This window comes from Stenella coeruleoalba, assembly GCF_951394435.1.
Source record: "Stenella coeruleoalba genome assembly, chromosome: 1".
In the NCBI taxonomy this organism is placed as follows: Eukaryota; Metazoa; Chordata; class Mammalia; order Artiodactyla; family Delphinidae; genus Stenella; species Stenella coeruleoalba.
The window spans coordinates 18,799,489-18,827,333 of record NC_137169.1 but is presented as its reverse complement, the minus strand read 5'-3'; the positions used below and the strand labels follow the sequence as shown (position 1 = coordinate 18,827,333).

Genomic DNA, 27,845 nt, shown 5'->3' with positions numbered 1-27,845 from the left:
AGTTTTGACCTACAAAAGTGGTAGTTTCTTTTGGTTCGACCTACAACTGATGGCCACTACATTATTATTACCCAGAGATACCAAGCTGTCCTCTGATGAGACTGAATCCACAAGGCTGCTGGAGAATGTGCTGTGAAATGTGACATAAAATGGAGTCATTTAAGTCAGGGTTTTAAAATGGGGCTGGGGGGTTTCCCTGGTGGTGCAGTGGTTAGGAATCCGCCTGACAGGGCTTCCCTGGTGGCGCAGTGGTTGAGAGTCCGCCTGCCGATGCAGGCGACACGGGTTCGTGCCCCGGTCCGGGAAGATCCCACATGCCGCGGAGCGGCTGGGCCCGTGAGCCATGGCCGCTGAGCCTGCGTGTCCGGAGCTTGTGCTCCGCAATGGGAGAGGCCACAATAGTGAGAGACCCACGTACCACAAAAAAAAACAAAAACAAAAACAAGGTTAAAAGGTTACCATAATAATATTTATGGAGCATTTATATATAATATCACATGTACTATATATATAGATGTCAGGCATGGCACTAAGCCCTTTCTATGCATCACCTTTGAGCCACAAATAACCCTATGAAGTGGGTACTACTATGAGTCCTATTTTTAGCACACAAGTTGGAAGGAGTTTAGAGATGAACGAAGGAAGACTCAGAGTAGTTAAATAACCTGTCCAAGGTGAGGATGGGAGAACTTAGGTCTGACTTCCAGTTTCCTGATGAGAATCTGTGTCCCACTGTATTCTCTGGGGTGTCCTTCAAAGGTGGCAAGATAAAGAAAAAAAGATCCCCACCTTGTAAGGGCTACATTCCCACTAATGACACAGGAAGCTGAGGTTTCTTTTAAAAGGCTTTACCTCAAGCATATTAATCTCCACTCATAACGACTGGCTACAGACACAGTAACAGCGCAATACAACTTCACGCCCTTTCATCCAAGGGTTTCAAAGGGCTTCGTCAATGCTAATTATGCCCCAAACCCTTGTGATGTGGTGGTTGGTTCAATTTTATGAGCATTTAAAGTCAAGCAAGGAAGCTGCCAGCAGCCCAGGGGTTACACAATTTGAACACACACCTACCAGCCGCCCTCAAGTGCCTGGTGGAGGGCAATTCAGAGTTGAGGCGACAAGCAGCAGGGCTCCTGACGTTAAGTCCCTCCTCCAAACCTCAGCACTGGAAACTGTGAAATGGTGGTGTCCAGGTCTACTGGCAGGGAGGGAGGAGGACAGCAACGGGAAACTCCAGCTCTGGACACTCTGCTGGGAGACTTCTCGACCCAGCATGCTCTGCTTTTGGCTGAGGAACCACCCGGGGGTTTTCACCAAAGTTATTCAAAGTGTTAAGTGCTCGTAAGTACATGTGGACGGCTAACCCAGGACAGGGATTCGATCTTGGGATCAATGACTCTGTGCCTTACGAAAAGGTGCAGACTGAAACACCGGTGCTCCCACTGAGGGGCAGGTTCAAGCCATGGCTCCAACAGACCCAGCCCTCAAGGGAAGGGGGCAGCAGACCCAAAGTCACTTCCCTCTCTGCTTCAGGTAACCGATACAGATTTTGAAGACCAGCAGACCTGGGCTGGGGTCCTGCCTCTGCCACTCACTGCTGTGTGACTTCAGGGCAATCACTCTGAAGCCTCAGCTTCCCCTCTGAAAAATGAAGCTGACCGTAAACCCTCATGTAATAAATATTAAAACAATTCTAGCTGCTACCATTATTATTTTTACAATTTTTATTTGTATCATCATCATTAGCATTAGCAACAGCTCTAAGGACCCTTCTGGCTCTGATATTCTCTGATCCGAGAACTGATCTTTCACCAGTTACAACTCTGAAAGAAAAGAAACTGTTCGCAGAAAAGCAGCCACAGGTCGCAGAGGCAGGAAACCTTGGATACTGGTATCCAAGTGAAACCTCAGCTCAGATCTCCTGTTCCAGCGCCTGCTTTACATCTGCCAACAACAGCATCTATTTACATACCGCAGTGACAAGACTGTCATCACTTGCTATTTAAACTGAACTCTCAGTCCCTTGGGCTTAAAATGCTAACAGTTAAGTATAAACTGCATTCTGGCTTGCTCTGAGGGTTACTCATATTCAAATACAAGGGAGGCAGCAGGCTGGCTAATAGGCTCTGCTACACCCGTGACCTGGCTTCAGGCCAGCTCCCTGACGTTTACCTTCTCCAGCAGGTAAGGCATTACCTTATCTAAGACTGCTATTTCGACACTTAATAACCAGTAGCAGGGAGAGAAGGGGCGTTGCAGAGTGCCCAGCACAATGTAGGCAAGAGGAAGTGGTGGATAAAACCACGGGCTTTGGCAGAGCACAGGCTTGTTTCAAATTCCAGTTTTATGACCTATTGACTGTGTGGTCTTGCGAAAGTTAATTAACGTCTCTGTGCCAGTTTCCTCATTTGTAAAATGGGGATATAATAGTACTTACCTTATGGGACTTTTGTGAGGATTAACACAGTCCCTGTTATAGTAAACACAACAAATGTTAGTTGCTATTATTATGATGATGATTACCATAGTAATTGTGAATTGGCTATAAAAGTGTGGATAAAGGGCCTATATTTTCCTGCCAGGAAGACTGACAAAGGCTTCATGAAAAAGGTGATATTTGAGCTGGAGCTGGAAGGGTGGGTAGGATTACCACAGGCAGAAAACTGGAGATGGTACAGGCAGCTTCAGTTTCCTTTTCTGTAAATTCAGGTCATCCTCATAACTACCCTATAGGATGAACTTAATGCTGATGTGCAGAGGAATTACATGACTTTCCCCAAGTTATAATGCTACAAAGTGATAGAGCTGGAACTGGAAGCCAGGTCTCCCTGATTCCAAAGGTCATGCTCTTAACACCCTGCTGAATCTCTCTTTTTGTGCCAAATTCTGTCCTAAAGGGTAGATACTTGTGGAAATGGCTTCCCCGCCACCCTTCTAGACTCCTTCAGGGAGGAGATATCTCAATTACCTACATAGCTCCCGCCCCACCCAGCACAGGCACGTATATGGCAGGTGCTCAGTTGAGAGACCTGTTTGCTGCATAGAAGTGAGGCCCGACTCTTGCAGGCTGAAGCAGAGCCTCCAGTGTCAGAGACCCGCAGGGATGCCGACCCTCGGGCAGCTCAGCCTGTTGGTCTCACAGACCACCTTCCCCCAACAACCAGAATCCATTCCCTGCTGGGTAGGGTGAGGGTGGGGCTGTAACTCAGGGCAAACTGCTTGTTTCTAGCCATCCCCCATCAACGTGGACTTGGGGCCTCTCAATGTTTTCCCCAAAGGTAGGAGATGCCTCCAGGAAAACCCACCCAGCCACAAGCCCACAGTGTGGAGACACCATGTTTGCTGGAGGACCCCACCCCCAGCCACTACTGATTGGATGAATGTAGACACCTGACCCAAGCTGGGCCAATCAGATCCTCCCTCTCTTGAACGTGTGATTAAGAGTTCTACCACCTTTCAAGCCCCACGGCCCTTCTTGCCCCTGGGTTCCATGAGCTACCCTGTAGCCTTATAATAATTTTACCTTTCCCTTCAGCGTCTCTGAAACGGATTTTTATTCCTTGCAACCAAAATAGCCTTAAAATCAAAGAGGAAAGAGACAGCTTCCCCTTAGAACCCCTTCCCCTTCCCCCAGGCAGAATTAACTACTCCTTCCTCTGCTCTGTGCACCTTCATCTGTTCCTGTTTGTAACCACGAGACATTTCTGAGTCAAGCGGTGAGTCAAGCCCCTCCTGCATGCCTAGCGCTGGGCTATGTGCTTTCTCATTGATCCATGCAGCCGAGGAGGGATGAGGGATGGAGGGAGGTGTTGCTACTACCATCCTACCCGTAAGAGAAGCTCTGAGGGTTACCTAAGCCCTACATCTAATCACTTGGATAGGAACAGGTAGGGATTTGAAGCCTAGCCTTCTTCCGTTTATTCCCCCGGTACTTCCGTCAGCCCATCACCCTTTGTTCACATGCCTATCTGCCACCTCACTTCTTAAGCTCTTTGGTAGAGTCACTATGACTTATTTACCTTTTCTGAAGATACTTCTGTAATAAGTAACTGAATAAAATTTGTGATTAAAATGGAAACTTACTAGACGCCTCATGAGGGAGAGTGTTCTGTGTCCATTTGGCATCCATTCACCACAAGGGCAATTATATCAACTATATTTTCTTATTTTCTGTATTCTTGATGCACTGGCATTTGTGAGCTCGCTTGCTGGGGAGAGACTGCCTCTTCCAGGGCTATCCAATTTTTTTTTTTTTTTTTGCAGTACGCGGGCCTCTCACTGCTGTGGCCTCTCCCATTGCGGAGCACAGGCTCCGGACGCGCAGGCTCAGCGGCCAGGGCTCACGGGCCCAGCCGCTCCGCGGCATGTGGGATCTTCCCGGACCGGGACACGAACCCGTGTCCTCTGCATCAGCAGGCGGACTCTCAACCACTGCGCCACCAGGGAAGCCCTATCCAATTCTTAGAGATAGCAAAGGGGCATGATCTCTGGGATGTTCACTGCAGCATTTACAGTCATCCCAGATTAGAAACAACCTAAACATCCAACAATAGGAGGTCTTTCCAGCAAATTTTGATACAGCAGCTCAACAGATTACTGCACAATCATTCAGAAAGCATGCTTTCAATCACTACTCAATGACGTGGGGAAATAGTCCACAAATAAGGTTAAGGGAAACAACCAAGAAACAAAACTCTCTGTACAATCTGATCCCCAATCTGTAATACCAGAAAAAGACAGGAAGGAAATACACAGAAATATGAACAAAGGTTGTCTCTGAGTAATGGAGCAGGTGATTTTTTAAAAAAATCAAGGAATGAATTCCTTTTAAAATATTTCTCTACCTTCCTATTTTTATGTATTTTAATGAACATTTCTTTTGATTACACATTCTCTTGTACGCGTGGAGGGTCTGCCTGTTTCTGCCAGCGATAGGCACGCGGACCCTGGACCTATCTGTTAGCCAATGCTGCCCCGTGTTACTTTCTTGTTAGAAAAATATAAAATTCCCAAACCAAAAAAATAAAAGCTCTTGCCTTGTAGGAGAAGGAAGCCTCACTCACAGGGTCAGCACTGCTCGCGGGCGGGAGCTGCTGCAGCTGCAGGGCTGCTCTGTGGGCTCCGTCCATGGTGGTCTAAGGGCACATCCCACCGGGCCTGGTTTGGCAGCTGCAGCTGCTGCTAAGCCATCTTTCCTTGCGGGGTTCGCCTCCTTCCACCAGCCATCACTTTCCCACGCGGAAGAAGTACTTCAAGGCTCTTTTGGCCAATTTACAGCCTTTTCCTCATCTTCCCTCAGAGACGTGCCAGTTTCTAGGTCTCTTCCCAGGCACACAGACAGGGATGCGTTTCCTGATTCTCGCGGTGCTCTAGAGGGTGGGGAAGAACATTAAAAATGCATGTACAAGGAAACACTGAAACATTATCATCTCAAATAAAGATATGGCTCACCTGCCTCAAAGCCTTTTCCCGGCCCTTTAAAAACCCCATCCCTCGCCTCCTTTGCTTCCTTCCTTCCATCATATCCTAATTTAAATGCTACTTTTCTATAGGCTCCCCTACATAAGAAGTAGAACACTACCTACATCTACTTCTCCAGGACTCCAAAGAAAGAAAAAAATCCCACTGCCATAAAAAAGGAACCATCTACATTCTGATGCAGGAAAGAAAGAATGAGAAGAAAAGTTATCTCCATGGAAGATGGAAGAATTGTCCTGCTTCTGAGGGTCAGCCTAGCACAGGTGATACAACATTGGACCAGGAGGGGTAAGACCTAAGTGACCAGATCATTTTGCCTCTGGAGTCTCAGTTGCCTCATCTGTAGAACAGTGGTAAAATGTGGCCTCAAGTAAAACAAGCAATGACGGTAATTCCCATTAACTTCATTGGACTGATATTTTCAGGGCATCTCAAGCTTTTCTACCAAACAGAGAAAGAGGAAGTACGCCCTTAGTGTTACAGGAAGCATGGCCAAAATACCTTCTGCAAGTGCTAAGGGTTTCTTTGACGTCTTCTTATATTTAAAAAAAAAAAAAAAAATACAAATTTGGATTCTACTGCAAAGTCTATGTTTATTTATTTTATTTTTTTTGCGGTACGTGGGCCTCTCACTGTTGTGGCCTCTCCTGTTGCGGAGCACAGGCTCCGGACGCGCAGGCTCAGCGGCCCTGGCTCACGGGCCTAGCCGCTCTGCGGCATGTGGGATCCTCCCGGACCGGGGCACGAACCCGTGTCCCCTGCATCGGGAGGTGGACTCTCAACCACTGCCCCACCAGGGAAGCCCTATGTTTATTTTAATATAAAAATATTTTAAATTACTTTTGATCCGCCATGTGCTACCTGTTTTACCTGGGCCAAGTCATTTAACTTTTCAGCCAGTCTCCTCTGCTGTGAAATATGGATATTCGAAGCCCATGTGTTTTGAGAATTTGGTGAAATAATGCATATAAAATATGTGCACAGTGAATGGTCAATGAATGTCAGTTATTATTAGTATTAATTTTATTATCGGTCTAATTATTTAATTTGCCTATGAATACACCTTTCTTTCTCTCAAGCAACGAATATTTGAGGGCTTACTGCGTGCGAAACAAAGTCTCTGCTGTGCCTCAAGGTGTCAGAAAGCTGCCTCCTATCTTTCCTGTAGCTTCCAGTTCCTTCTGTTATCTAGCCCTAGGCCCAGGAATTCTGGTTCCTGGTGTGAACAGCACAGTCTTATGTTATAGGACTAACACTGAGTCCAGTATCTAGGAGACATCAGATGCAGGGCTTAGCACAGGAGCAGCACTTAGACAATGTAGCCCAGGTCTCACTTTGTCAAAGGGCCTCAAAGTTAAATGATTGCTTCTGCCTCTAGATGAGGTTATATATTCAGTATATATATACCTGAAGTACACTCATCAGACAACTTTGTAACTCACATCCCATAACCAGACCTCCCTGACTGTAAAGCCCTACGAATATTTGTTTGTAATCTTGTGAAAAGCGTAATTATTATTCACTCTACTTTTATGCCTTAAGAAGGAAGGGTGGCCCAGGGTTCCCTTGATCTCTGAGACCCTCTTAGAGGCTTTCGGCCTGGAGGTGAAGGGGCACTGGAGCACAAATTCTGGGAAGCAGTTTGCTGAATCCCCTGCTCCGTTGCTCCCTGCCGAGATCTAGCCCAAAGCCTGGCACGGTGACCTCCATACGTACCTGCTGACTGGCTATAGACAGGCCTGTGAAGCACCTGGTGCACCGTGGCTGCTTCACGGGCAAGAAGAGAACGGATTACTCAGGCCTAACCAACCACGACTCCAGAGATACAGCCCGTATAGCCAGCCCCGCCCACAGCACGTCAGAGAGACCTCAGGGATGTGCCAAGAGGCTGATGGGAATCCAGGCCCCTAACTAACCTCTTTTGCATCAGCTGGTTCCTCCAGGTGGGTTTCTGTTTTTGCCCTCCTTTGTAGCGTCTGTGGTTACTCTCATTTAATTCGCTTTGAAAAAGCAGCTTCCCTCTCTGCCTCAGGAAACCCAGGCCTCTGAGGCATCATGGCCTGCAAAGACAGAAAACTCTCCCTCAGCTGGGTAGCCGTTGGGACTAAAAGCCTTGGAGGAACTCTCTGCAAGTTGCCCTTCCTTATAAGGCACACATTCTTTGCCCAGCGACTCTCTTTTCCTTACTTCAAAGCACTTTTCCAGGACTAACATATGCCCTAGAGGCAAGGAGCCAACTCTGTGCTGCCAGCCACCCCTTAATTTTGAGGCCCCTCACAGCCACCAGTGAGCACAGGGTCGCTGACTCAAAAAAGGAAAGATAATTCACTAGGTGATGGCTTCCACTCCATCCCCCAGCCCTCATCTCAATGAATTACTTCACCGACCCACAGAATACGGTTTCCCAGCCTAGAGAAACGTAGCTCGTGGCTGCTAAGAGTCGGGTCTTGGCTCTGCCTGAAAAACTCAAACACGCCCTTTCCCAACACCTGCAAATTCAGCTTCCGGTTGCTGAGTGCCAGTTACAGGCCAAGCGCTTTCCCTTTCCTGGGCTTTGGCTCACTGAAGGGTTACACGCTAAAGTCCCCACCCAATGCGCAGGAAACAACTGCCAGAGGCCAACATGGATCAAGAAGGCCTTCTCTCATCCACCTGATAACTCCACCGTCTGCTATCGCCCAAGCCGGCGTGTATAGGTACAATTCAGGCGAAGTTACTCTAGTTCACTTCCTGATTTGGTAACGCCTGGCATCACCTTTACTAAGGCAAATCCATGCCCCTCTCCTCGATGCGAAAATGGAAAAGGCATTCTGAGGCAATGAGACCCAAAATGACAAGGAAGATATTTACGGTAGATGATCACAAGTGCATTCGCTTTTCCTGAAACGAAGGGTGAATTCAAGTCCCCCTTCCCCCTTCCCCCGCCCTTAGTCTTAATCACTACTCACCGGCGGCGTTTCCGCTAAGGCCCACCTATCAGAGGTTTCTGAGCAATGACTTAGACTCTTCGCGCAACCCGGAGGCACAGCCTCCCAGATTCCTTCCCCAACCCAGAGCTGCCCGAGTGCTGCAGTGTTTTGCTTTCAAGGCCGCGATTTGATTTGCCAGACAGCCTGCCAGTCAAAAGCTGGCAGGCATTTGGTGCAGACGAGTGGCTGCGAGGAGGGGGTGGGCGGGACAGACCTCCGGCATTGGCTCCGCCGAGAAGCTTGCTTGAAGCGTAGGGGGAGAGCCTTGAGGAGGCGGCGCCCCGCAGGAGCTTTGCGCTCGCCTGGAGAGGGTCCCCTCTAGCGGCCACAGGAAAGACGTTGGAACAAAACTCCGCTCCCTCCTCGGGCTGTGTCTGGAAAGCTGCGGTGACTTGCTCACTCCACTTGCCCTACAGGTGGGCATCCTGACAGGTGTCCTGCCTCCTTATCCTCAGAGCCCCCTCCCAGGCTTTGCTTCTGCTGTTGCCCCACCCCCACGCTCTCACCAGGTATTCAAATCCTACACATTTTTCAAGGCCCGGTTCCTCCCAAAGCCGCGGGGCATAAAAGTCTCTCCTTGCCTATCCTCCCGGAACACCTGTTGGCAGCACAATATACCAACCCTCCCGGTGCGTCCCCAGCTCAGCAATACTTAAGGTCCACCAGTAAGCCCAGCACTTGAATGCTTCCGTAATGTACAAGTGTAATAATTATGATTGCCTCGAGGATATATTGTACAATACAGGGAATATAGCCAATATTTTATAACTATAAATGGAGTATAAACCTTAAAAAATTGTGAATCACTGTCCTGTACACCTGTAACATATAATATTGTACAGCAACTATATTTCAATTTAAAAATTTTTAAAAATGAGTTGTATTTAAAAAATAATTAGTACGTGCATGGAGCTTCTGCTTTTTCACTCACGTGCATTTCATTTCAGATCCTCTCAACAACCCCCTGAGCGAGACACTGGGCTCATGCCCATTATACAGGTGAAGACATGACATTTGGACAGAGACCTCGATGATGAGAAAGAGGCAGTTGTGGTTCAGACCCTGACACCAAGCGAACTCAGAGGGAACACCCGAGAGCAGGACGAGGTTGACATATTGTAGGAACTGCCCAAAGGACAGCGTGGCTGGTGCGAGATTTTTCTGGCGCGTGGGAAGGGGGAGCGGGACGGGCAAGGGACAGCTTCTATGAAGATGTTTGGATTTCATCCTAAGTTTAAAGGCGAGCCCTTGGAGTGTTCTAAGAGAGCGAATGACAAGATCACTGTGATTGCTCTTAAGTGTGTAAAGAGGGGCTCCTGGAACACTACATGGCTGCCCCCGTATGTTGCCCGTTTCAGTCTTTTTTCTTTGGCTCTTATAAACAGGGCTTCGATGAATGTTAGTTCTTTTAGGTTTATTCCTTGAAGTAGGATTTCTGGGTGATCAAAAGTCTAAGGCTTTGGGTCTATCACAAGATTTTGGGGGGTTGCCTAGATAAGCCCTGTTAAGGTTCCCCACCCATCCTGACGTAGTTAACCCGAACCCTAAAATTCTGGCAGCTTCCCAGCGGTTTTTGAAATGCCTCTGATCATTGGCCAACAACTTTTCACGCCTAAGAAACGGAAGACACCATTGGCTCGAGTTCATCCGGAAGCGGGCAGAGGTGGAAGTTAGAACGTTTAGGCCTGTGGTTGCCATAGCGACAGGGAGGTTGACAGGCCAGATTCAGCCCTGGGGGAGCCGACAAGGTAGGAAGATGTCCCTTTTGGGGGACGGATGCCAGGGTCGTGGGGAGGAGGACCCGGCGCACCGCATGGGACGCCCACTGAGACCGCCGCCTACCCGGTGCGTGCGGAATTCCGCTGCCGAGCTAGGTGGTCCCCTGAGGGCCGGAAGAAGCCACTGTTGGAGGTTCCCCTCCCTGGAGGTGTGCCCTCAGAGTCCCCACCTGAAAAGTGGTGATAATAACCAGGGCATCCCTTCCTCATAGAGCTCCGGTGAGGGGCGTGGGCATCTGACTCCCCTGCCTCAGCCCCGGCGAGTGGACAAACGTTTGGGGGCGTCTGGCAGCAGGTGGACCACAAAGAGCTAAATTCTAATCCCAGGTCCACTCCATCTCCTTCCCTGCTCGGGGCTTCGGTTTACCCATCTGTGAAACGAAAGGCTGTGATTGGAATCTAGAGGTCACTAGCCGGCAGCCAGCGGAAGTTTATTCCAGCTCTCCGACACACTTTCTCGGCTTCAGAAAAATATCAAATAGATTATTTACCCAAGATTGCTTTGAAAAATGTAAAATACTTCCAAGATGCACCATAGCATTGTAACTGAATCAATAAAAATCTCATATAGTCAAAACTACTCATGCAAGTCCCATAAAATTCCACATAAAGGTAACAGTATACACGAGGTAGTATATATTGATATACTTGTACAGTAAAATACATGCATAAATATATGAAATATGTGATAATACTATAAGATAAATAATAAGGGTTTTTTAAAACATAGAGATGGTAGAATGAAAACATGCCTACAGTTGTAGTTTTGTGAGTTAAAGCTTTCTCGAATGTAGCTCCTAATGGAAAGAGTTGTATTTAATATTATGAGTACATCTATATACATTATGGATAAAATGTGTCTACTCCTAGTATTCATCCATTCATTCAGTCCACAAATATTTATTGAGCAACTGCTATGTGCCAGGAAACAGATTGGGGATTCAGTGATGAACATCTTATTGATGAAGATCATAAAAAAATATTTTACATATTACATATAAACTATGATGTTGGGTAGTAAAAAAGTGCTTTGAGAAAAATAAGACAGGGTCAGGGACTAGAGAGAGATAGGTGGTGCTTCCGAAGAGAGAGTGGTCAAGGAAGTCATCCCAAAGGCAATTTGAGGAGAGGCCCGGATGAATCTGGTGACAGGGCCAGAGGATGGTACCCAGTATAAGGGAGGAATCCCCATGTTACAAGGGTATTGCAGAAGCTGAAGAGGTCCCTTGTGGAGAAGAGGATTAGTCTTTAGGTTGTGGGTTATGACAGCTGCCTTCAAATACCTGAAGAATAGTCATATATAACAGTGGCTTTCAAACTTTTTGACTGTGACCCATGGTAAGAAACGCATTTTATATTGTGATCCAGCACACATACACATGCACATAAAAGCTTCACAAAAGGCTACAAGCTATGACCTGCATTTCAGAACTCACCAAGGTGGAAGAGGAGTGAGACTTACTCTGAGCTGATTCACGCAGGAACTTTCTAGCAGTTAGAACTACCCAACAGTGAACTGCCTCAGGAATTTTCAAACTGAGTTCTGGGGACCCCCAGCATCCTGTGAAAATTCAAGACAGCCTAAATATTTGCATAGGACTCTATTTGCATAGTACATTGCATAGGACTCTATGCAATGTCCTAATTTTTTAAAAAAACAACCATACATACTCAAGGATAGTAAATGTCAACATTTAGCATGTTAACATTTAGTGTGTGCTACCTTAGAGGTTATTATAGTGGTTCAGAGCAAGCAGAAGTCAGACTTCCTGGGTTCAAAGCCTGATCCCACCTCTTACTTCTGGTGTGACCTTGAGTAAGTCACTTAACCCCTCCCTCTGAATTTCAGTTTTCTCATCTGTAAAATGGGGATAATACCTCACTGGATTATTGTAAGGGTTGCGTGAAGTATTCTATACAAGGCATTTAGGAGTGTAAGGGCTCAAGAAATGACAGCTATTATTTTAAGCTGTTAATACATTATCCCCGTGCATGTATTAAAATCTAATATTAATAAAAGCCTACTGTAGGCTAGGCAGCATTAACTACTACTTGTGGATCATCGTATTTGATCCTCACAAGCAACTTGAGAGGAAGGTACTATCACCAATCTCCCTTTATGGAAGAGGAAATGGATTTAAAAGGTCAAGTGACTCATCCAAATAAGAACTATTAAGTGGCAGAACCCAGGACTATTAACCTTGAACAGAGGACTGGATACTCTTGATCACGGCACTGGCCCTCACCTGGGAACTGCTTAAACATATGCTGTTGATTAGGAAGTTAGTATATCTTCATTGCTCTTTCTTAGATTCCAGGCCCACGACATCCTGTCATGAACAGTTATACAAGCAAGTGCACCAGTGAGGCACATCTGCACAGTGCTCCATTCACACCTGGGCTGTACCTTCTCTCATCCTGGCTTCACAGGTATGCAGTAACAAGGCTGGAAAACATTATTAATAGTGTTGTCTTTGGGTGGTAGGAATATGGATTGTTTTTTTAAATCTTTTAAATTTATCTTTCCAAAAATTTGACAATATGTACATATAACCATTGTAATAGGAAGCTTAAACCTTTTCTAATTACTCATAATTCTAGCACACTAATGCATTTAAAAAATAACAGCTTTATTGCAGCTAGGGAAGTAGATGGTTATTTCTAAGACAACAACACTGCACTGAGATGTGATAAGTGAATAGTGGCTGTGTTTATAGATCCTAAAAGACATTCTTATACTAGAGTAGTGATTGTGCTGTGATCGATATTGACTTGTTTCTGTTGTTTTTGATTTCTTAATTTCTTTGAGTGTGTTGCCAATAATTATATTAAATATTAAGTTTTTAGTATAGATTGTCCACCATAAATGATTGAGAATTGCTGCTGTGAGGGTGATAGAATAAAGTGAAGAGTAAATACTGAAGGAGCAAAGGATTGGTAGAGCATAACATCATTTATTCAATCCTTCATTCCTTAGTATTTATAAATGATGTAAGTTCCTTAGGAAAAAAGGTGAGCAAAATAAAACTCAAGTCTGTTCATGAAAGATTAACTTCTATGAAAATTAAATCATGCTCCTGCTGTTAACAACTGAAAAAACAGAGAAATATAGGAAACATAGTTTTTAGACATTGAACAACAGGGAGCCCAGTACTGTAATCCCTGAGAGAAGAAAAACGAGGTGAGCTCCACAATTGCTCCAGCTTAGTGCTGGGGGCAGTTTCTAGGCCACAGTTCAGGGTGAGGGAAACCTCAGTTTCTGAGCTGGGGAGATAGAAATCAGAGTTCAGGGAGACCAAAGCAGCTGGAATTTACAAGGTAGAACACCATAAAGGAGGGACCTGCACATAAAAAGTTCAGAAATAGGAAGAGAGTTCTCCTTAAGTCTTTGGCTGAGGAATGATGGGCACATGCATGAGAAGAAACTAAGACGGGGGAAAGAACCACCAGAAAGCAGTAGGCTGAACAATTTCTGGGCCTTACACAGAACTGGGACTACTTCATGGTCCCATAAACCAGAATAGAGAGACACTGTATCAGATGAGGATGGATTGGGCAGAGTCTATAGAAATATCATGTCTTAGTAGTGGAGATAAATTATTCCTAGAATAAAAGCTGCTCTGGATTCACTATAACAAAGCTTAAAAAGCTGGAAGGGAGCATATGGGTCTGTAAGTTACTGGAAATTGTGCCAGAAAAAAAAAAATGCAACACTCTACAGAAATACTTCAAAATCCAGTACCCAACAGTGTAAAACTCACAATGTCCAGCGTCCAGTACAAAATTGCTGGACATGAAAAATACAGGAAAATATGACACATATCCAAGAGAAAGAGCAGTCAATATTAGCAGTCCCAGAAATGACAGAGATCATCAAATTAGTAGAAAAGGGGCTTCCCTGGTGGCACAGTGGTTGAGAATCCACCTGCCAATGCAGGGGACACGGGTTCGAGCCCTGGTCCGGGAAGATCCTACATGCCGCGGAGCAACTAAGCCCATGCACCACAACTACTGAGCCTATGCTCCAGAGCCCTTGAGCCACCACTACCGAAGCCTGCACGCCTAGAGCCCATGCTTTGTAACAAGAGAAGCCACCGCAATGAGAAGTCCACGCACCACAATGAAGAGTAGCCCCCGCTCACCGCAACTAGAGAAAGCCCGTGTGCAGCAACGAAGACCCAATGCAGCCAAAAATAAATAAATTTTAAAAAATTAGTAGAAAAAGACATTAAAGCAGATATTATAAAAATGCTCAAATATGTAAAGGAAAACATGAACATAATGAAGATAGAAATGGAAAATATTTTTTAAAAGGACCCAAATGTAACTTCTAGAGATGAGAAATGCAATATTTGAAATAAAAATATAATAGATGGGATTAACAGCAGATTAGAAACTACAGAAGATCATTGAACTTAAAGGCAATATACACTGTCCAAATGAAAGTGGGTGGGGAGGGGCAAGAACAGAATCTCAGTGATTGTGGGACAATATTAAGTAATCTATGTACGTATACTTGTAGCTCCAGGAAAGAAGCCAGGGTGGCAAAAGGCTGAAAATTTTTTGAAAAAATAATGGCTGAATATTTTCCAAATTTGATGAAAACTATAAATCTGCAGATTCAGGAATTTCAATGAATCCAAAATAGTAAAAACATAAAGAAAATAATAAAATGATGCAAAGTCATCATCAAAATCAAATTTCTGAATAAAAGTGATAAGCAGAAAAACTTAAAAATAGTGGGTAAAAAAGATATATTAGGACATAAGATAAGAATTACAGTGGATCACTTATCATAAACTATGCAAGTTAGGAGACAATGGAGTAATACATTTTAAAGTCGGGGAGAGGAGGGAAACTGTCAACACAGAATTCTATTACCAATAAAAATGACTAAGAAAATGAAAGGAAAAAAGATTATTTTAGGCAAACAAAAACCTAGAGAATGCATTATCAGAAGACTTGCACTACAAGAAATGTTAAAATAGGTTCTGCAGACAGAAGGAATATGATACCAGACAGAAGCTTAGATAAACCCAAAGAATTAAAGAACACTGACAATGGTAAATATAAAATACATTTTTTCTTATTTTAATCTCCTTAAAAAATGATTGACTGTTTAAATGAAAAATAACACGAGGGACTTCCCTGGTGGCAGCCAATGCAGGGGACATGAGTTCGATCCCTGGTATGAGAAGATCCCACATGCCGCAGAGCAACTAAGCCCATGTGCCACAACTACTGAGACTGTGTGCCACAACTATTGAGCCCCCACACCACAACTACTGAAGCCCGTGCACTCTAGGACCCACATGTTGCAACTACTGAGCCCGTGTGCTGCATTACTGAAGACTGCGTGCCTAGAGCCCAAGTTCTGCAACAAGAGAAGCCACCGCAATGAGAAGCCACCGCGATGAGAAGCCCGTGCACCACAACAAAGAGTAGTCCCCGTTTGCCACAACTAGAGGGAGCCCGCGCATAGCAACAAAGACCCAATGCAGCCAAAAAATGAATAAAATGAAAACAAGTCTTTAAAAAAAATAATAACATGAGATTCATAATATATGTAGAACTAAAATGTATCTCAACAAAAGTATGGAATGTGGGAAATGGAAGTATACTATTGTAAAGTTCTTACATTATATGTGAAGTGGTGTTTTTTTTTTACTGTGATAAAGATGTAAACGCTAAACCTTAAAGCAACTGCTAAAAATAAAATAGGTATAGCTAATAAATCAGCAATGAAGGTAAAATTGAATCATAAGAAATACTCATTTAATCCAAAAGAATGAAGGAAAAAAGGAACAAAGATCAAATAGGAGAATGGTAGATTTAAATCCAACCATATATATTTTTACATTAAATGTAAAAATTTTAAACACTCCAATCAAAAAGAGATAACCAGGGTTTCCCTGGTGGCGCAGTGTTTGAGAATCTGCCTGCTAATGCAGGGGACACGGGTTCGAGCCCTGGTCTGGGAGGATCCCACATGCCGCGGAGCAACTAGGCCCGTGAGCCACAACTACTGAGCCTGCGCGTCTGGAGCCTGTGCTCCGCAACAAGAGAGGCTCGCGCACCGTGATGAAGAGTGGCCCCCACTTGCCACAACTAGAGAAAGCTCACGCACAGAAACGAAGACCCAACACAGCAAAAATAAATTAATTAATAAACTCCTTCTTCTTCAAAAAAAAAGAGATAACCAGAACAGATTTTAAGAAACCAAGATCCAACTCAACTATATGTTACCTTTAAGAAACCAACTTTAAATATAAAGACACGGATAGGTTAAAAGTAAAAGGATGCAAAAAGATACAGTTTGCTAACAGTAGTCAAAAGAAAACTGGAGTGACTATATTAATGTCAGAAAAAATAGACTGCAGAACAAGGAATATTACCAGGGATAAAGAGGGGCATTTCACAGTGATAAAGGGTTCAATTCACCAAGAAGAGGTGAAATTCACCAAGAAGAGGTAAAAATTATAAATGTGCATGTACCAAACAGTGCGTTAAAATACATGGAACAAAAACTGACAAAACTTAAAAAAGAAATAAACAAATTCCCAATAATATAATGTGGGAGATTTCAACACTTTTCTCTCCATATTGATAGAATGAATAAAGAGAAAATCAATAAGGATATAAAAGACTTGAACAACATTATCAGCCAATTTGACCTAATTGACATTTATTTTAAAAAACCTCCATCCAATAACAACAGAAAAACTCAAAATCCCTCCAGCGACTTGGAAATTAAACAGCAGTCTTCCAAATAAACCATATGTCAAAAGATATTATAAGGGGCTTCCCTGGTGGCGCAGTGGTTGAGAGTCCGCCTGCCGATGCAGGGGACACGGGTTCGTGCCCCGGTCCAGGAAGATCCCACATGCTGCAGAGCGGCTGGGCCCGTGAGCCATGGCCACCGGGCCTGCGTGTCCGGAGCCCGTGCTCCGCAACGGGAGAGGCCACAACAGTGAGAGGCCCGCGTACCGGAAAAAAAAAAAAAAAAAAAAAAAAGATAAGAAAATAGAAGCTAGTTTAGGAAGAAAATGAAGGCACAACATTTCAACATACATGAGACGCTGTTAAAACAGGGATTAAAGGAAAATTCATAGTATTAAATGCTTATATTAAGAAAGAAGAAAGGTCTAAATTCAATGATTTAAGCTCCCACCTTAAAAAGCTAGAAAAAGAAGAGCACATGAAGCCTAAAGTAAATAGAAAGAAGGAAATAATAATGGTAATAGTAGACATAAATGAAATAGAAAACAGAAATGGGAAAAAAATCAATGAAACCCCTTGCTGTTTTCTTTTGAAAAGATCCATAAACCTCTAGCCAGTCTTAACAAAAAGATATAAGATGCAAATTATCAATATCAGAAATGAAGGAGGGATATTACTACAGAACTTACAGACATAAAGGATAATAAGGGACTATTATGAACAACTTAATGCCAATAAATTACACGACAGAGATGAAATGGAAAATCTTCCTTGAAAGACACAAATTACCAAAGCTCACTCAAGAAGACATAGATAATCTGAAGACCCTATATCTAACAAGCAAATGGAGTTTGTCATTAAAAAACCTTCCCACTGGGCTTCCCTGGTGGCGCAGTGGTTGAGAGTCCGCCTGCCTTGAATTCAGCAATATACAAAATGGATAGTATATCATGATCAAGTAGAATTTATTCCAGAAATACTAGGTTGTTTTAACATTTGAAAATCAATCAATATAATCCCATTAGAATACTCAAAAAGAATAATAATAGGATCATTTCCATAGATGCAGAAAAAGTATTTGATAAAATTCAACACCTGTTCCTGTTAAAAACTCTGAAGAAACTAGAATTGGAAGTGATAAAATGCTTTTATAAGAAAACCTACAGGGCTTTCCTGGTGGCGCAGTGGTTGAGAGTCCGCCTGCCGATGCAGGGGACGTGGGTTTGTGTTCCGGTCCGGGAAGATCCCACGTGCCACGGAGCGGCTGGGCCCGTGGCCCATGGCCGCTGAGCCTGCGCGTCCGGAGCGTGTGCTCCGCAACGGGAGAGGCCACAACAGTGAGAGGCCCGCGTACCACAAAAAAAATTTAAAAATAAATAAATAAAAAAGAAAACCTACAATTAACATCGTCATACTTAATGTTGAAAATAATTGGAGAAATATACCACATTAATGGATCATAACACTCGACAAAGTTAAGATATTAATTCTCTAAATTGTTTTATAGGTTCAGTGCAATCCCAATTCAAATCCAAAGAGGTTTTTTGGTAGAAATTGACCTGCTAGTTGTATAAATTGCATGGTAATTCGAAAGAACTTATAAGGGCTAGTACCAATGGTTCCCAGAGGGGAAGTGTGTTGGGGGGGTGGGTGAAATGTGTGAAGGGCATCGACTGTATGGTGATGGATGGTAACTAGACCTGTGGTGGTGATCATTTTGTAGTGTACACAGATGTCAAATTACAATTCTGTACTCCTGAAACTTATATAGTAATAACTTTAAAAAGAACTAGTATAGTCAAAATAATTTTGAAAATGAAGAGCAAAGTTGCAACTACCTTGATTTCAAAACTTATAAAGCCAAGATAGTGCGCTGTTGGTATAAGGGTATACATATAGGTCAAAAGAACAGAATTCTTGGACTTTTGATGACTATGCCAAAATAATTCAATAGAGAAAAGGATATTCTTTTCAACAGATGGTGCTTAGAACAACTGAATATTTAAATGCAATAAAACAAACCTGACCTATATCTCATGCCAAATATAAAATTTAATTCAGAATGAATCTTAGACCTAAGCATAATAGCTAAAAGCATAAAACTTCTAGAAGAAGACATAGGAGAAAATATTTGTGGCCTTGAGTTAGGCAAAGATTTCTTAGACAAGACAAAAAAGAATCACAAACCATAAAAAAAATTGATAAATTCGACCTGATCAAGATGAAAACTTCTGCTTTTGAAAAGACATATGAAAAGGCAAGCCTCAGACTGGGAGCAGATATTTCTAAAACACATATATGATAAAGGGCTTGTATCCAGAATATATTAAGAACTTCTATAACTCAATAGTGAGATAACCCAATTGTTTAAAAAGTAGTCAAGATTTGAACAGACACTTCACCAAAGGAGGTAGACAAATGGCAGATAAGCACATGAAAATATACAAATTAAAATGACAATGAGATACCACTATCCAATCACTGGAATGCCTAAAATTAGTAAGACTTACCAAATGTGTTGGTGAGAATGTGTAGCAACTGGAACAAATTATTGATACATGCTACCACATGGGAGAATATCAAAAGCATTGTGTTAAGTGAAAAAACATAGACACAAAACAGTATACATACTGTATGATTACACATATATGACATTCTAGAAAAGGCAACTATTGTGACAGAAAGAAAAGCAGTGGTTTCCAGATGCCAGGGTTAGGAGGGTATTGACTGCAAAGAGACATAGGGAGCTTTGGGGAGGCGGAGGATGGATATATTTATATCTTAATTGTTGTGGTATTTTACACAATTGTAAACACTTGCCAAAACTTAAAACTGTACACTTTGAACCGATGAATTATATTGTATGTAAATTATCTCAGTAGAAATAAATTTATAAAATTCAAGCCTACAGGAGCTCTGTGAGCAACATCAACAGAGACCACTTACAGAGTTCCTACTACAAGCAGTGCAATGTGTTTGGGATTTGGGGTCGTGGAACTTGGTAAATCTCAGCCTCTACCCACAAGATTTCTCAGTTTATCCTGCAAATACAACAGAACCCAATCAACATACTTACCAAGATTGTGAAGTGGTCCCTACAAATGCTGTATTTTGCTGTTTCAGGTGCTTAGAAGAACACGCAGTCAAGTTTTTCATCAAACACATGGAATATATCACAGAACTTTGCTAAGATGGACAACTCCATGCAAAAAGACCAACACTCTGGCAAAAAATATTCCAGAAAGACTGACAAAGTACAGAAAGGTCTAGTGAATTTTATAACAGAGGTCTTTGGGGACGAGAGCTCCTGACATATGTTCATTTTAGTACATAAGAGCAAATTTTAGGGGGATATAGTAAATCCTGGGTTATACCCACAAGGCCACTCTTAAGTATATCAAATAGATTGCTTTGGTCATCCTCCCACTGCCTCTAGGGTGATGATTGGGAAGAAACTATGACAAGAAAGGATGGTGGGGGGGTGGGAGAAGGAGGAAGAGATCTTACTTTATTTCCTAAAACTTAACCCAAGCCCCCATTCTGCCAGGTTGTTGGAAAGTTAAACTCTAGCCATTACTGGCACAAATGCTATTCCTCCTTATTTCAAGTTTTGGACCTTTCTCAGTAGAAAAAGGTGATGTGATGATGGGAGTCTGGGTGAGGGAGGGGAGAGGTACTCAGATCATGGGTCATCCATGCAGACAGGTGAGAGCTCCACTGTCTCAGCCCATGTATTCCTTTGGTTTTGTTAGTATGCACTAATCCGGGACTACCTCTGGGCTTGGGGAATCATTGCTGAGGCTGGAAACTTCGTTCCAAGATCCTCACTCCACTGCTTTTTCTTTTAGGGGTATTACCACCTCCCTGGTGGGCCTCTAGAGTCCCTGCTGCTCTCAAACCCACAGCTGAACCTCTCTTTCTTCCTCCCATCTTTTGATTTAGTACTCTCTCTTTTTCTTTAATACTTTTAAATTGAAGCTTAATATATATTCAGAAAATAAATCATAATTGTACAGCTTAATGAATATTCACAAAGAAACCACCACCTATGGAATCACTTCTCAGACCCCGTGGTAAACACCAGCATCCCAGAAGCCCTTGTCTTGTCCCTTCCTGGGCATTACCCCCCTTCTCTGCAAAGGTAAACACTACGGCTATCCTGACTTCTAATATCATTAATTACTTTAGTCTGTTTTGAACTTGATATAAATTGGAATCATACAATATGAACTCTTTTCTCTCAGGCTTTTTTCTGTCATGTTTGAGAGATTTAACTTCATGTTTCATGTATCAGTGATTAGTTCATTTTCATTGCCGTAAAATGGCATAGCATTCTTTGTTCTAATGTACCACAATTAGTTTATCCATTATACTATTGAAGGACATCTGGATTATTTCCCGTCTTGAGGTACTATGACTAAAAGCTTTTATGACTATTCTTGTTCATGTCTTTTGGGACATGTATGTATACATTCCCTGGGTCTATACCTAGGAGAATTGCTGGGTCATAGAGTGTGTCTATGATCAGCTCAGTTGATACAACTAGTTCTCCAAAGTGAGCGTGCCAATTTTACTTCCTTACAAGCAATGTATGATCATTCCAGTTGCTCTACATCCTCACCAACACTTTTAGCTCATCAGGGTTTTAATTTGCATCGTCCTTTGATCAAAAAGATTGAGCACTTTTTCATGTGTTGGCTGACTTTTAGGATATTCTCTTTGGAGAAGTGACTGTTCCCGTTTTTTACCCATTTTTTCTATTGGGTTTTTCTTTTCTTAGGAGTTCTTGAAAACATTCTAGAAATGTATCCGTTCGTTGGCTATAGGTAAAGTAAATATCTTCCCTCCGTCTGTGACTTTCCTTTACATTCTCTTAATGGTGTGCTAATGAAGAGAAGCTCTTGATTTTACTATAGACCATTTTATCAATATTTTCCCTTATAGTTAGTGTATAATGTCTGTCCTGTTTAAGAAATCTTTGCCTATCCCAAAATAATTTCTTCTAATAACTGTATTATTTTACCTTTCACATCTAGACCTACGATTCACTTGGAATTGTTTGTCTGCATGGTATGAAGATGTCCAAATCTATTGTTTTCAGTATGTATATCCAATTGCCCAGCACCATTTGTTGAAAGAGTGTTCTTTTTCTGCTACTCCGCAGTGCTATCATTGTTGTGAACCATGTCTATGTATATGCAGGTCTGCTTCCGGATTCTTTATGCTGTTCAAATACCACCTTTAATTACTGTAACTCTATAACAAGTTTTTTTCTTATCTAGTATAAGTCCTTCAGCTATGTACTATGTTTATCTTGGCTACTCTTGGCCACACTGAATTTCCATATAAATTTTAGAATCATCACATTAATGTCCTAAAAAAATCTTTACTGTCATTTTGATTTAGATTGCATTGATTCTAGACATCAAGTTGGGGATAATTTACATCTTTACAATATTGAGTTCTCCAACCCGTGTGTATCCTTTCTTTTATTTAAGTCTTCTTAAATTTTTCTCAATAATGTTTTATAGTTTTCTATGTAGAGGCCTTGCATATCTTCTATATCTCTATTCTAGGCATTTGATTTTTATGCTGTTGTAAATGGTACTATTTTAATTTCATTTTCTAATTGTTTGCTGCTGGCATAGAAATAAAATTAATTGATTTTTGTATATTGACATTGCTAAATTCAGTTATTACCTCTAATAGGTTATCTATAGATTCTTTGGAAATTTCTCCATATACAATCTTGTCTATGAATAATGACAGCTTTATTTCCTTCCTTTCTGATCTATGTATTTTTATTTATTTTTCTTGGCCTTTGTACAGGTTAGAGTTCTTCAGTACAATGTTGAACAGAAGTATGAAAGCTGTCAACCTGGTTTTGTTCTCTATCTCAAGAGAAAGCTTTCAGTATCATGTTTGGTTGTAGGCTTTTGTCATAGATACCTTTTATCAGATTAAGGAAATTTGCTTCTATTTCTAGTTTGCTAGGGTTTTCTTTTAATCATAAAAGAACACTGAATTTTACAAAGTGCTTTCTCCATCTACTAAACAGACACTTTACCAAAAAAAAAAAAAAAAAGATAAACAGGTAGCAAATAGCATATGAAGAGATGCTCAACATCATTAGTCACTAGAGATATGCAAATTAAAGTCACAATGAGATACCACTACACATCTAATGGGATGGCTGGAATTAAAAAGACTGCCCATGGGACTTCCCTGGTGGCGCAGTGGTTAAGAATCCGCCTGCCAATGCAGGGAACACGGGTTCGAGCCCTGGTCCGGGAAGATCCCACATGCTGTGGAGCAACTAAGCCCGTGCGCCACAACTACTGAGCCTGTGCTCTAGAGCCCGCGAGCCACAACTATTGAGCCTATGAGCCACTACTACTGAAGCCCGTGCACCGAGAGCCCGTGCTCCGCAAAAAGAGAAGCCACTGCAATGAGAAGCCCACGCGCCACCACAAAGAGTAGCCCCTGCTCGCCGCAACTAGAGAAAGCCCGCGTGCAGCAACAAAGACCCAACGCAGCCAAAAATAAATTAATTAATTAATTTAAAAAAAAAAAGACTGCCCATTGTTGTTGAGGATGTGAAGTAACAGTAACTCTCACACACTAATAGTGGAGATATACAAAGATACAACAACTTTGGAGAAGGGTTTGGCAGCTTCTCAAAAAAGTTAAAGTATGATCCAGCCATTCCTCTCCTAGGAATCTACCCAAGAGAAATGAAAACTTATGTCCATTTTAAGACTTGGGATTGAATGTTGTTAATAGCTTTACTTGTAATACTTCCAATCTAGAAACAATTCAAATTTTCATCAACAATGGATAAAAAATTGTCACATTTCTATACAATGGAATGCTACTCAGCAATAAAAAAACAATGAAGTATTGATACTTGAACAACATGGATGAATCTCAAAATAACTGTGCTCAGTGAAAGAAACCAGACAAAAAAGAGTACATATTGTATGATTCCGTTCTGCCTCTATTGACGTGATCATATAGTTTTTCTTTTTTAGTTTGTCAATATGGTGAATTACATTGATTGTCAAATGTTAACCTATCTTTGGATCACTGGGATAAACCTCATTTCATCATGATGTGTTATCTTTTTTATATATTGTTGAGTTTAATTTGCTAACATTTTTATAAGAATTTCTGCACGTATATTTATGAGGGTTAATGATCTATAGTGATTCCCTCTCACCTTCTGTAATGACTCTGTCTGGCTTTGGTAACACGGTAGTAACTGGCCTCATAGAATGATTTGGGAAATGTCTTTTTCTCTTCAGTTTTCTAGGATAGATTGTATAGAATTGATAGGTGGAGTGTTCTATAAATGTCAGTTAGGTCAAGTTAGGTAATAGTATTGTTCAAGTCGTGTATGTCTATTGATCTTCTATCTACTTGCTTAAATTACTGAGGGAGGGATTTTGAAATCTCTGACAATTTTTGTGGAATCTTCTATTTCTTCGTGCAGTTCTATCAGTTTTTATTTCCTGTATTTTGAATTTCTTGTTATTGAGTATATCAGTGCTTAGAATTGTTATATTCTCTTGAGGAAGTAGCCGCTTTATCATTATGAAATTACCTTCTTTATTGCAGGTAATATTTTTTGCTCTGCAATCTGCTTTGTCTGATATTAATACCTAGCTTTCTTTTGATAGCATAGTGTATCTTTTCCCCATACTTTTACTTTTAACCTATCCCTGGGTTTATATTGAGTGTATTTCTTGTAGACATCATGTAGTTAGGTCTTTCTTTTTTATCCAATCCAACCACCTCTGTCTTGTAATTGGGATGTTTAGTGTGTTTAATAATCACATTAAATTAAATAATGTGTTTAATAATCACATTAAATTTAAATTTAGTGATTATTGGTGTGTGAGTTTAAGCCTACCATCTATCTATTTGCTTTCTATTTGTCCCATCTGTTCTTTATTTACATTTTCTGGATTCTTTTGTATTGAATATTTTTGTGTTTCTATTTTGTCTACTTGGTTGGCGTTTTAGGAATAACTCTTTGCAATGTTTTCTTCATGGTTCCTTTAGAGCAAGGGTTGGCAAACTTTGGCCCTTGGGCCTAATCTGACCTGTTGCCTGTTTCTATAAATAAAATTTTATTGGACCATAGTTACCTCTATTTGTTTATGTGTTGTCTGTGGCTCCTTCACTCTATAATGGCAGAGTTGCATGGTTGCAACAGAGACAATATAGCCTGCAAAACCTTAAATATTTACTATCTGGCCCTTTATAGAAAAAGTTTGCTGATCTGTACTACAGAGTTTATAACATACACCTTTAATTTTATCACATTCTACCATCAAGTGATATTATTACACTTCACATATAGTAGAAGAACCTTACAACTGTATCTTTTTATTTTTTCTTTCCTTGCCTTTGCACTGTTGCTGTCAAACATCTTACTTCTACATACGTTATAAATGCCACAATAGAGTTATTATTTTTGCTTTAAATAGTCAATTATTTAAAAAATGATTTAAATTTTATGTTTATATCTAAATGCATCAATTTATACTCAGGGTTCTACATTTTACATTTACCTACATATTTACTAGTTCCAGAGCTCTTCATTCCTTTAGGTAGATCCAGATTTCCAACCGGTATCATTTTTCTCTTGCCTGAAGGACTCCCTCCATTTCTTGTAGTTCCAGGTTACTGGTGATTAATTCTTTTAGTTTTTGTATATCTTCAAAAGTCTTTATCTTGCTTTCATCTTCGAGAGATATTTTTACAGGGTACAGGATTCTAGGGCGATAGTTTTTCCCTTCTGGTACCTTAACAGACGTTGTTTCTGATGGTCATCTGCTGTTATTCTTACATTTGTTGCTTTGTGTGTAATGTGTCTTTTTTTCTCTGCCTGATTTTATGACTTCCTATCACTTTAAAAAGGCAATTTGATGGGGACTTCCCTGGCGGTCCAGTGGTTAGGACTCTGTGCTTCCACTGCAGGGGGCACGGGTTCGATCTCTGGTCAGGGAACTGGGATCCCCACATGCTACAGTGGTGAGGCCAAAAACTTTTTTTTTTTCTCTCTCTGTGGTACGCGGGCCTCTCACTGGCTCACGGGCCCAGCCGCTCCGCGGCATTTGGGACCTTCCCGCACCAGGGCACGAACCCGCGTCCCCTGCATCAGCAGGTGGACTCCCAACCACTGCGCCACCAGGGAAGCCCAGGCCAAAAACTTTTAAAAAACAAATTAAAAGTAAAAAAACAAAAAGCAATTTGATTATTATGTGCCTTGGTGGAGTTAAATTCCTGTGTCATGTGCTGAGTTTCACTGCCTTTCTTTGATCTGCAGGTTTATGTTTTTTTAAATCAAATCTGGAAAATTTCAGCCACTTTTTTCTTGAAAGATTTTTTTCTATTTCCTCTCTCCCACCTCTCTTCTTTGGAACGTATATTAGGTTCCTTGAAGTTTTCACAAAGCTCACTGATACTCTGTATTTTTTAGTCCTTTTTCTCTCTGTGTTTTGTTTTGGTTTGTATTTCAATGTCTTCAAGTTCACTAGTCTTTTTTCTGTAGTGTCTAGTGTATTTTTAATCTCAGACTTTTTAGTTTTCATCTGTAGAAGTTTGATTTGGATCTTCTTTATATCTTCCATGCACCTACTTAATAAGTTCAGTCTTTTTTCCAGCTTCTTGAACGTATCAAATGCAATTATTATTGTAATGTAATGTCCTTGTATTCTATCATCTCTATCATTTCTGAGTTGGATTTGATCGATTGTTTATTTTCTCCTCGTTGTGAATTGTATTTTTTCCCTTCTTTGTATGCCCATTAATTTTTTATCAAATGCCAGTTATTTTTACCTGTTGGGTGCTGTACATTTTAGTAGTCCTATGAATTCTTGTGCTTTGTTCTGGGCTGCAGTTAAGTTACTTGGGAAGTTTGATCTTTTCAAGTCTTGCTTTTAAGCTTTGTTAGCTGGAACCAGAGAAGCATTTAGCCTAAGGGTAGTTTTACCCTATTTCTGAGGCAAAACCTTTCTGCATATTCTCCTTGTGTCCCATGAATTATGAGGTTTTCCACTCTGACTTGTGGGAACAGGAGCTATTCCTGTTCCCAGTGTTCAGGTATTGTTTACCCTAACTTTTTCAGGTGAATCTTTCCCCAGCCTTGGGGAGTTTTCTCACATGCCTGGGCTGATTGATACTCAGGAAACTACTTGAGGGGAACCTAGTGCACGTCTCCGGAACTCTTTCTCTGTATAGCTCTCTTTGCTCTGGTTCTCTGCACCATTCACTGGAAGGAATGTAAAAGGGGGAGTTTGTATATCATTTATACATCACAACCCAGACATATAAAATTTTAACTTGATTTTCTATAAATGATCCTTCTGCTTTTTCACCCCAGGTCTGCTCAGAAACCTAAACTTACACTTGTGTTGCACTGTGTCCTGAAGAATGAGAGCGAGCCCCACTCTGCTCTGGGATTTCCTGACCTCTCTGTATCTTTACGGTGCTTCGCTGATCTGTGATTCTGGGCTGAGGATGAGTGAGGTCTCTTGCTCTGTTCCCCTGCCTGGCTCTCTTCCAAGGCTGCTCCAAATGGTTTTGTGTCCCCTTCCTCCTTGGCAAGAACGCCTTTCCTGTCGGATCCTTCCTCTTCCCTTGATAATATGCTTCAGCTGTGTGACCAAGTCTCACTAGTTTAAGAGCTGGAGGTGCTTGGAAAGGTGGGGTGAATGGCCGGGCGGGAACCAATAAATTACCAAGAGGGTCTTTAAAAAAAAACAACCCAGTTTCATGTTTATCTCTTGTCAAAAGGCAAGTTTCTCTTTTTATTCCATTTAAAATAAAATGTTAACAGATAGCTCTGTGTTTTGTGCATTCGTCAGTTCTCTGTTTTGTGCTATTTTTT

At 41.7% G+C, this 27,845-nt stretch overlaps 2 protein-coding genes across 8 annotated transcripts in view; one reads left to right on the top strand and one right to left on the bottom strand.

Moving 5' to 3' along the window:
* The window catches only part of NIPAL3 (NIPA like domain containing 3), a 53,805-nt gene extending 41,221 nt beyond the window's left edge, over window positions 1-12,584 (bottom strand). For 2 of the 7 annotated variants that reach the window (XM_079933484.1, XM_079933490.1), the window contains exons 1-3: window positions 8,430-8,522; window positions 7,398-7,541; window positions 5,040-5,372 (exon numbers count right to left, since the gene is read on the bottom strand). In XM_079933484.1, coding sequence (XP_079789610.1) covers window positions 5,040-5,132 — 93 coding nt within the window. In that variant the 5' untranslated portion in view covers window positions 5,133-5,372; window positions 7,398-7,541; window positions 8,430-8,522. Of the gene's footprint in view, window positions 1-5,039; window positions 5,373-7,397; window positions 7,542-8,133; window positions 8,159-8,331; window positions 8,380-8,429; window positions 8,523-11,690; window positions 11,974-12,474 lie in introns of those variants that run through there. The other 5 variants (XM_079933487.1, XM_079933486.1, XM_079933489.1 and 2 more) reach the window with 5 other exon arrangements.
* Window positions 8,733-27,845, top strand: part of STPG1 (sperm tail PG-rich repeat containing 1) — a 53,167-nt gene continuing 34,054 nt past the window's right edge. Inside the window, exons 1-4 of the mRNA XM_079933540.1 lie at window positions 8,733-8,866; window positions 9,398-9,598; window positions 12,540-12,658; window positions 20,072-20,212. Coding sequence (XP_079789666.1) covers window positions 20,140-20,212 — 73 coding nt within the window. The 5' untranslated portion in view covers window positions 8,733-8,866; window positions 9,398-9,598; window positions 12,540-12,658; window positions 20,072-20,139. The remainder of the gene's footprint in view (window positions 8,867-9,397; window positions 9,599-12,539; window positions 12,659-20,071; window positions 20,213-27,845) is intronic.